We start from the raw sequence: 10,575 nt of genomic DNA on the forward strand, positions 1-10,575 counted from the left end.
CAAACTGCCCAGCTGCTGCCTGAGCCACACTGCCACACTTGTCCCTGGCTCTGTGCTGGCCCTCAGCTGGCCTGACCAAGGCAGCCACTTCCCTGGGGGCTCCAGTTAATCTGGGCTTCGTTGCTGTGCTTTCCCTTCCCTCTCGGCCTATAGGGCAAATGGTGAGGGAGTTCTGTAAACCGGTTCATTAAACCCAATACATTGTAGACTCCAGAAGGGAGAGAGGCATGAGGAAGATGCAGCTCTAGATGTGGCCCACCCCAGGTCTTTCTGATGGGGAGAGTCCCACCTCGGTGTTTGCTAGGACGAGTGTGGACCTTGTGGGGAAACAGTTTGGTGGGAAGATGGCCTTTTGAGGAAGAAGACTGACCATCTGGGGACCTGCCCTTGACTTTGAACTGCTCTTGCTTTGGACACCATGGTGATGATGGAAGAGGACACATTTGGGGCTAGGCAGACCTGAGTTTGAATTACAGATCTGCCATTGACCAGCCAGGTGATCATGTCTAGTATGAGCTTCAGGTTTCTCATTTGTAAAATGGGGATGGCTGTCCCTGCCTCATAGGAACTCTTGTCAGGATTAAATGGGATTATACCCTGCCAAGGGACTGGCGCACAGTGGGCAGGCCATCAGCCATGCCACTCCTGCTTCCAGTGGGCCAGCCAGCCTGGACCTCCGCAGATTCTCTGCACCTGCCTGGCTCACCAGGTCTCATCCTCATGGCAGCCAGATGCCTTGTGGTAAACACAAGAACATGATGGTCATTAGGCCCCTGGACTGTGCTCTTTGAAGGATTGCCATGTGGAGTTGAGAGGGCAGGAGAGGTGGGGAGAGAAAAAAGGGAAACTTCCTTGTTATTTGTAAAGCACAGTTGACTTGATCTATGAGTCACTGGGGACAGTGGCTACAGAACAGCCAAATGTCATGCTCTCTCTGGAGTCCTTTTGATTGGCCACCTCCTCTCCATGCATGAAGGCAGGAGACGTGCTGCTGCAGTGACATCTCAGCTCAAGGGCACCAGGGCAAATGCGTATCAGATCAGCAGCCCCAAATGGAGACCAGGAAGCACTCATCAGCCATGAGGCCTGGGAACAATGTCAGCACCCACGGGTGACAGGCTGGCATGGGGTCCTGGAGGGTCCAAGGCAAGCTTGGGAACACCCTGTGAGGAGGGAGCCCCAGGCCCCAAACCCCTGTTTTGTGATGAATTCTGAGTTACTTCCATGCTTTCTGAGCAGAACTTTCTCTCCTCTGTGATTTCCCTATAGAAAAAAAGGCTGGCAATGAGGTGTGAGTCTGATGACACGTTCAAGCTCATATGCTGTCCTCAAGAATTGTAGGGTATACTTGAAGGGGTGTCGGGGGACCTGGGCTCAAAGTCTGGCTGGCCATCTATCAGCTAAGTCACTGAATTTCTCTGAGCCTCAGAAAGATTGCTCTCCGAGATCAGCAAACTTTTTTCTATAAAGGGCCAGATAGTAAGTAGGCTTTGTGGGTCGTGGCATCTTGGCTGCCAACTATCAACTTGGTCTTTGTAGCTTGAAAACAGTCATAGGCATTGTGTAAATCATGGGGCTTGTCTGTATTCCAATAAATATGTATTTACAAAAGCAGATATGGGCTGAACTTGGACTAGGGGTTATAGTTTGCCACCATTTGCTTTAAATAATCTCTGAGACCAAGCTCTCAATCCTGGGCATTCTGACTACTGAGGTTTGGTGGCAGGAATGCTAAGGGGTGGAAGGGCCGAAGTTATCCTGGGGTTGTAAGAAGAGAGAGGACAGTCCACCACTGTGACAGGGGAGGTGAAATTGGTGGGAGAGGACACCAGAAGGAAGGGTCCTGTGGGCAGGAAGGAGGAGAGAACCACGTAGCCTATGGTCTGTGCTCACAGAAGTGTGGTTTGGAGTCTGGGGGGCTGCAGTTGTGTTCTGCACGGGGGCTTTGGGCCAGGAGGGCAAATAGGTTGGAAATTCAGCTGTGCTCAAGTCATCCGTCCATGGGCCCACCCTGGGCTTGAGGAGGGGTCATCGCTTGCTGGTTTGCACGAGGGCTCCTGTATGTGCTGGAGCAGGGCCTGTGGCCAAGAGCAAGGGCAGTTGCCATTCTAGGGGCTGGGAGGGGAGAAGGTGGGGTGTGGCAGTGGAGCCCCTGAAAGCCCCTGTCGTCAAGTCACTTAACCTGGTTGACCCCCCGCCCTTTCCTCATCTACAAAGGGAAGGGTCAGAGGCACTGTTCTCCAAGCTTCCTTTCCACAAATAGGATTCTCTGATTTTATGACTGCCAGCTATTTCTGAACTCACTAGCCCGGCACAGAATGACTTGGAAGGAGACGGAATTCATCTCTCTTTCAATAAACGCCGCCACCCGCTTGGTTGCTCCAATTTTTCACCAAGTGTCTTGTGCAGAGCTTCGGACTGCTGCCGTGGGGCTCATTCTGGGTATGGCTGATGGTGGTGCTCTCTCAGGCTCTGCTCATTTCTTTCCCTTGCAAGGTGGCATTTCGCAGAAAGTCAACACCTGCTGGAGCCACATGGAGGTATACCCACCATGTCCTGTCTGAGTCCCCATCTTGACCAGGATGCTGCTCAGGGGTCAGAGGTCATGGAGCTGTTTACACTTGGACCACCCAGGTGGGAGGTGACTAATCCTCATCAAATATGTCTGCAGGAGGAGTTTGCCCAGCCACCTTGGCCAGCATGATTTGGGGTGCTGAAGCTCGGGCAGCCAGAAAAGAGGCATCTGAGAAAACCTCTGCCGTGATTTTTCCCGGGCCTGCACAGTGGACTCCCCTTCTTTCTTCCCTGCCCACCCACATGCAGGCGCTTGACAATTTACAATAAAGGCTGCAGTTCTCACTCTACTTCATTTAAACAGCAGAGTCTAGCTTAGTCGGCCAAACAAATCCTTGTGGGATGACACCTTTGGCCCAGTGCATCCTTCACTTTTATCCTCCATGGAAGATGAAAGGCCTTTTTTTCAGGGGTCTCTACAACCCGAAATCACTCTTAATTCTCATTGTGTGAGAAAGCTGGGTGAGTGTGAGGCCCCAGGACATGAAGGACTCTAAAATGCCTGCCTCCTGGAAGTTTGTAGCTGGGAGCTGCTGAAATAACCTTCTCTTCCAAATGAGGAAGCAACTTTATTGATGACTGGAAATGGTCCAGAGGAGCTATTGTCTGGGTGATGGGGAAGACCCCTCGGCAGCCCTCAACCCTGCCCAAGTCCATGCATCTCAATGTCTGGATATCTGGGGCCTGTACAGCCATGGAGAGGACAGGTCTAGAAAGACCCCTGGGCAATCAGAGGAATGTTTGTGGGAGCAGCCACAAGTGTAGGTCCCTGTCATGGATGGGATGGGGCTGAGCTCACGCTGTGGCCCTCGTTCCTCTTTGGGCATTAGCTGGCAGGGCTTTCTCCATTCACCCTGGCACCTGCTCCTGAGTCTGACAAAGGACCCCATGCATCTGGGTGACAATTCAGCCTGCTTGGTCCTCCAGGTGGGCATCTGCATGTGGACTCAGGGAGTCACAGCTCTGGTGTGAAATCTGATTGTGTCAGGACAGTGGGAGGGCTGGGGATGGGTACTATCTCCTGAAAAACTGTGATGGATGGAGTGATTGATTTCCATGGAAGGTGGTGGTCCTGAAAATCCCTCCGACTTCCACCCTGGGGGCTGCTGTCCCAGAAGCCCTTCCCTTTTCACTCCACCTGCTGCTGTCTCTGGCCAGGGCTGTGGCCTTGGACACTTCCTTTTGCTGGAACCACTCCAGAGCCTACAATTTAGGCAGGCAAATGTGGGTTTTGACTATGGGTGTGGCTCAACAGATTAGGTTGGGGCATCCAGAATTCAGACTATCCAGTCATTCTCTTTCTGGAATGCCATCTTTCCTTCTCCTTTCCATCATCTTATCCCAGGCTGTTTTTCTCTGGTGTTACCTTCTGGAATGGGTGTCTGTTCAGCATCTGTAGACCTGGAGAAGTAAGGGCTTTCCTCCTTCTAGTTCTCTGCTTCATGTCAGGTTTGTTCTTCCTTTTAGCAGCTGAGCCCAAATGAGCAGCATTTTGGGGATGTGTCCCCTCAAAGTCCCTGAACTAGCTGTTCTCTGCTTCCATCTTGATCCTCCCATCCATGCTCCCCCCACCATCCAGTCCTGCCCCTGGTGGTGTCCTCACCATGGGTTGTGGAGTTGAGGGCAGAAACCCATAGGGTTCCTGTCAGTTTGGCAGGCAGCCTCCCTTCACCTGCATGGTTTGCCCCAGGTGCTCCATCTTCCCCATTAGCAGCCTCTTCAAATTTTCCTGTGCATTTTCTTGTATCCCTCCATCCACTGGGGACAAACTCTTCTCATCTGAATGAATTGGGAGGTCAAGGGAGACTCACCTAAATGAATAAAAAAAATCTGAACTTTAGAATCTTGCTGAATGAGTAGTATGATGTCTTTGCAGTAGGCCAAAGCCTTTGTAATGGCCTTTAAGGCCCACGGGATCTGGCTGGCTGCCTTTCCCATCTCCTTCCCAATTGCTCTCCCCTGCCCACTCTGCCCCAGCCACATTGACATCCTTGCTGTTCTTTGAACATGTGAGACTGGCTCCTACTTCAGGGTCTCTGTAGTGGCTGTTCCATCTGTCTAGGGTACTCTTCTAGTCATTCTAGCTACCTTCCCTGCTCCCTGCTTCAGGTCCCCACTCAAATGTCAGCCAACTAATGATAACTTTCCTGTCCAGGATACCTCTCTCGGCACCCTCTTCAGGACTTTCCACTCCCTAATGTTTTACTTCCCCAAAGCATGTGTCACCTTCTGACAGACTATACATACACATATATGTTCATGTGTATTTGGTGTCTCTGTGTGTGTGTGTGTTGGGAGTTTATGACCTGCCTCACTCCACAATGATGTAATCTCCAAGAGTACAGGAGCTCCATCTGTTGTTTTTTCATAGTCATATCCTTAGCACCTAGAAGAGTGCCTGGCAGAGAGGGACCTCTGCAAATGTTTGTTGATTGGCTGAAAGTTGATAAGGAGTTTGAGCAGATCCTGGAGAATGAGCAGGTGGCACATTGAGAGAAAACAGGGTTGGGGAGGAACAGAGAGAATCTTGAATTAGCATATCAAAGCAGAAGCCCAGGGAGTGCTGGCTGGACACATTTTCCTTATTGTTGAAACAAGTCCAGAGTCTGTACTCTCTCCCAGGCCACACAGAGCATACTTAACAGCAAGGCTGATACTAGAACTCAGGATTCCGTTTGTTAGTCTGATCCTCCTTCCACCTTGCACAATGGCTTCTTCTCTTAGGTGGTTGTATACATACTCTGTGATCTCATTTAAAATAATTAATTAGCTTAGCAAACTCTTCTGGTGGATAGGACAAAAGGAATGTTCAGTGGAGGTGGTAAGGCACAGGTTTACACCTGGTCAGATTTGATGAGGGTGTCTAAAGAAACCCCTTGGCTGAGGATGGTGGCTTGAACATCTGTTTAAACAACTTCGGTGGAGTTCCTTTGCAGGAAGCTTATTTTATAATCAAGCTCACAGTCATCAGGATTTCTCCATCCCATCCCTCCAAGGCACTGTATGTCCTCATTTACCCAGCCTCACTCTCCTAGTTAAAAAATTGGGAGGTTGGTAAGGACAAATCTACCCAGTGTACGAGAGTGAGCTTGGAAGGGTTCCTCCACCTCCTGGATGGAGAGGTGGAGGAAGGGGGCAGGGGGCTTATTCACTCTGTGGAGCTGCTGATAATAAAAGGGGAAAATTAAGTCTTGCTTGTTCAGGTATGTGATTGAGAAAGGCCGTCAGCAGAGGGACGAGGAGCTTGTTAGAAATCACCAGGCCATTACAACCGAGATCAACAGCTGCCTCTTGAAATGGGGAGGAAATAGATACAATCTCAGGAAGGCGATAAAATTGAAAGGTTCCAGTGCGCCCTGGTGAACAAACATAACCTCATACAAAGTCTATTTGGGTGAGCAGCCTCCTTATCATAATTATCCCCCCGGCTACTGGTGTTGGAGAGTGAGGGGCATTGATCTGGGGGACTGGAGTCAGGGGTCACAGGCAAAGTTCCTTTGCCTCCCGTCAGGGGTCACAAAGCTGCTGACTTTTAAAGACAAAGGAGAAGCCAGGGACCATGAACAGCAAACCCTGGGTCTTAAGTTTTTGAAATGTACTGACAATCTTCTACTTAAGAAAATGCTTCATGTGCATGACACAGGGCTCTCCGTGGAGGGCGAGTAGAGGAGGGCTGCATGCGGCACTGCCTGCTGGAGCTCCACATCTAAGCAGCTGGCTGCGCAACTCAGGGGCCACGTTTCCTCTTCTGTGCTCCTGTTCTGCGGTGAGGGGTGATGGGTATGTGCATTCCAGTGAGCACATATATATGCACACACGTACACATTTCTTCTTGGCGGAACAATGAAGGTGGGTGGAATTGCTCACTCTGACAATTCTCTGAACCAAATCTGAGTTCCTTTGTGGGAAGCTGACTGACAAATCAAAGGGCAGTGGGCTGAGAAATGGTGGGACTATGGGGACTGGTCTCTTTGGCCTCGCCCTCTGGCCACCCAGCTGGTTGTGTTCTCAGGTGACTAGGAGACCATGGTTGGGCCTGACAGTGGGCTGGGGGGAAGCTCCCACTGCAGGAGGGTCCTGCTGTCTGTCCATCTGCCTTCCTGTCTCAAATCTGACTGAGAGCCTGCCAGTCCAGGGCATTTCCTTTAATGGCCCCTGTGATGGCACTCTTCCTGTGATAATTTACAACTGGTGAAGAATTTTGCTAAGTCCTTTATTTGGCTTTTTTAAAAAAAATTTAAATGCTTTATTTATTTTTGAGAGAGAAAGACAGAGCACGAACAGGGGCAGGGCAGAGAGAGAGAGAGATACAGAATCTGAAGCAGGCTCCAGGCTCCAAGCTGTCAACACAGAGCCCGACTCGGGGCTCGAACCCACAAACTTGGAGGTCATGACCTGAGCTGAAGTTGGACATTTAACCAACTGAGCCATCCAGGTGCCCCTTCCTTCACTTGGCTTTTAAAAATGTCATTAACTGTTTGCATGTGAACTCAGAGAGAAATCCAAAGAAGAGTGGACGGGGAGAAAAGCAGCCACAGAGAAGGCTGTGGAGGGATTTTCCCTTTCACTTTAGTTGGCTTCCCTATGCATGGGGGAGATTGCCTCATAACAAAAGGTTGGTAGGATTTCGACACTGCATCCCTTTGGATGGGATCTAGGATGTATTTGCCCTTTGGGGAATTCTGCTTACAGCCCTCAGCGCTGTAGTGAAGTGGCCAGTGCCCTTGAGATGGAGGACAGGCAAAGGGCAGGGGGGTTCTAACAAGCTCCTCATCACTGAGAAGTAGTCATTTGTGGGGGCTTTTGACTGGCTGTTCCACCAGGATGGGCAAGACCGTTGGCTTGCCCTAGAGGAAAAGTTGTGAGGGAGGCGGTACCTGCTGGGGAGTCAGGAAAGCAAGGCTGTGGTCCTTGTTCTGGTCTAGGTGACTTCCTTCTGTTTGCCTCATTTTTCTCTTCTGTCAGTGAGTGGTTTGGAGCAGATGGTCAGGCAATCTAGAGCGAGTGAATGGGTGAGACTGTAGGTGGCCAGCTGGAGAAGATGGGCTGTCTCTGTGTGGGCCAGTTCAATTTCCAGCTCCTTCAGCACTAAGCTCCTGCTAAATGACTGTGGGAAGCCCCTTAACCTCTGTAGTCTCAATCTGTCACCTCAAAAGGGGGTTAAGCAAACGTATTTTGAAGATTTGGGAGTACTGAATGAGCTAATGTGAATGTAGTGCAGGGCCTGGCACACAGTAGGCTCTTTAACAAAATAGGTCCCACCAGGGTGCTTGGATGGCTCAGTCGGGTGGCCGTCCAACTTTGGCTTAGGTCACGATCTCATGGTTTGTGAGTTTGAGTCTCGTGTAAGGCTCTGTGCTGACAGCTTGGAGCCTGGACCCTGCTTCAGATTCTGTGTCTCCCTCTCTCTCTGACCCTCCCCACTCACACTCTCTCTCTCTCTGTCTCAAAAATAAATAAACATTAAAAAAATTTTAAACAAAATAGGTTCCCTTCTCATTTTCTTTATTCCCTCATTGCCCACACTGCCATTTTTCTGGCTCACTTGCTGCACCAAGTTTGAGAATTGGAAAGCCATATAAGGCGACTGTGTTAGTTTGATTCCCTGTACAAATATGCACACTGGGGGACATTTTAGCATTCCACTCTCAGCTCCCTTTGGGGGATTGCTGTAAGTCCCAGCCACCTGATGAAGGTTTGCTTTGTCTGCAAACCCATTCTGGAAGACACTGCCCATTATAGGCAATAGCCCTGAAATACATGATCTTAGATTTTAGTACAGGAAAAATGAAGTCTTCCTTGATGTTAGACCACTGTAGAACAGTTCATATTTCCCCTTTTGGCCTTGGTTGCCAGAAAACTCAATTAAATTTTGTGCTTTGGAGCTATAATACCCGAAATACTTGTACAACCTAACCTCTCTCACACATCCTTCAAGGAAATCTTCTCTGACTCCCCATGTCTGAGAAAGAGGCCTATTTCAGTGCTTCTGGTATTCATGCTTTCCTCAAACAGAACCCTGTCCAGTTGACATTCCCACTCCCTTTCTCTCAACACACACACATGTACACACACGTATACATGTATATGCACACACATGCATGCACAACGCACACATGCATGCACACCTGCGTGCACACACAACACATACATACACATTTACGCACACATGCACGCATTCACCCCACCCCCAGATTTAGGTTCCTTGAGGACCAGCTCAGTTCACTGAGGACAGAACACCTGCTATCTGGAATGTATGGGTACTCAATAAAAGCTCATTGAATAAAGGTAAATGAACGAACAAGTGGTTATATAAACACTTTAGTTCAGGTATCAGATATAACCATCTTTTCTTTCCTATTCAGTGGGGTTTGACCTTTTACATTCGATCTTTTACAATTACCACACACTTAAAATTTTTTTTTCAGCTTGTCGATACTACCCAAAGCAATCTACATATTCAATGCAATCCTTATCAAAGTAACACCAGCATTCTTCACAGAGCTAGAACAAATAATCCTAAAATTTGTACAGAACCAGAAAAGACCCTGAATAGCCAAAGCAATCTTGAAAAAGAAAACCAAAGTAGGAGACATCACAATCCCAGACTTCAAGCTATACTACAAAGCTGTAATCATCAAGACAGTATGGTACTGGCACAAGAAAAGACACTCAGATTAATGGAACAGAATAAAGAACCCAGAAATGGATCCACAGACGTATGGCCAACTAATCTTTGACAAAGCAGGAAAGAATATCCAGTGGAATAAAGACAGTCTCTTCAGCAAGTGGTGCTGGGAAAACTGGACAGCGACATGCAGAAGAATGAACCTGGACCACTTTCTTAACACCATACTCAAAAATAAACTCAAAATGGATGAAAGACCTCAATGTAAGACAGGAAGCCATCAAAATCCTTGAGAAAGCAGGCAAAAACCTCTTTGATCTTGCCCGCAGCAACTTCTTACTCAACACGTCTCTGGAGGCAAGGGAAACAAAAGCAAAAATGAACTACTGGGACTTCATTAAAATAAAAATCTTCTGCACAGTGAAGGAAACAATCAGCAAAACTAAAAGGCAACTGACAGAATGGGAGAAGATATTTGCAAATGACATATCAGATAAAGCGTTAGTATCCAAAAATCTACAAAGAATTTATCAAACTCAACACCCAAAAAAACAATCCAGTGAAGAAATGGTCAAAAGACACGAATAGACACTTCTCCAAGGAAGACATCCAGATGGCCAACCAACACATGAAAAAATGCTCAAATCACTCACCATCAGGGAAATACAAATCAAAAGATACCACCTTACTCCAGTCAGAATGGCTAACATTAACAACTCAGGCAACAGATGTTGGCGAGGATGTGGAGAAAGAGGATCTCTTTTGCATTGTTGGTGGGAATGCAAGTTGGTGCAGCCACTCTGGAAAACAGTATGGAGGTTCCTCAAAAAACTAAAAATAGAACTACCCTATGACCCACAAATTGCACTATTAGGCATTTATCCACGGGATACAGGTGTGCTGTTTCGAAGGGATACAGGCACCCCCATGTTTATAGCAGCACTATCAACAATAGCCAAAGTATGGAAAGAGCCCGAATGTCCATTGATGGATGAATGGATAAAGAAGGTGTATACACACACACACACATACACACACACACACACACACACACACACACACACACACAATGGAGTATTACTCAGCAATCAAAAAGAATTGAAATCTTGCCATTTGCAACCATGTGGATGGAACTGGAGGGTATTATGCCAAGTGAAATTAGTAGGAGAAAGACAAAAATCATATGACTTCACTCGTATGAGGACTTTAAGAGACAAAACAGATGAACATAAGGGAAGGGAAACAAAAATAATATAAAAACAGGGAGGGGGACAAAACAGAAGAGACTCATAAATATGGAGAAAAACAGGGTTGCTGGAGGGGTTGTGGGAGGGGGAATGGGCTAAATGGGTAAGGGGCATTAAGGAATCTAC

At 48.1% G+C, this 10,575-nt stretch overlaps 1 protein-coding gene across 1 annotated transcript in view; it reads left to right on the top strand.

Annotated features, from left to right (window-relative positions):
* GFRA2 (GDNF family receptor alpha 2) overlaps positions 1-10,205 on the top strand; it is a 111,419-nt gene extending 101,214 nt beyond the window's left edge. The window contains exon 8 of the mRNA XM_058720412.1: positions 9,003-10,205. Within this exon, the coding sequence (XP_058576395.1) occupies positions 9,003-9,314 (312 nt within the window). The 3' untranslated portion in view covers positions 9,315-10,205. The remainder of the gene's footprint in view (positions 1-9,002) is intronic.
* Positions 10,206-10,575: the final 370 nt, after the last annotated feature.

The sequence above is a fragment of the Neofelis nebulosa genome, chromosome 3 (genome assembly GCF_028018385.1).
Source record: "Neofelis nebulosa isolate mNeoNeb1 chromosome 3, mNeoNeb1.pri, whole genome shotgun sequence".
In the NCBI taxonomy this organism is placed as follows: Eukaryota; Metazoa; Chordata; class Mammalia; order Carnivora; family Felidae; genus Neofelis; species Neofelis nebulosa.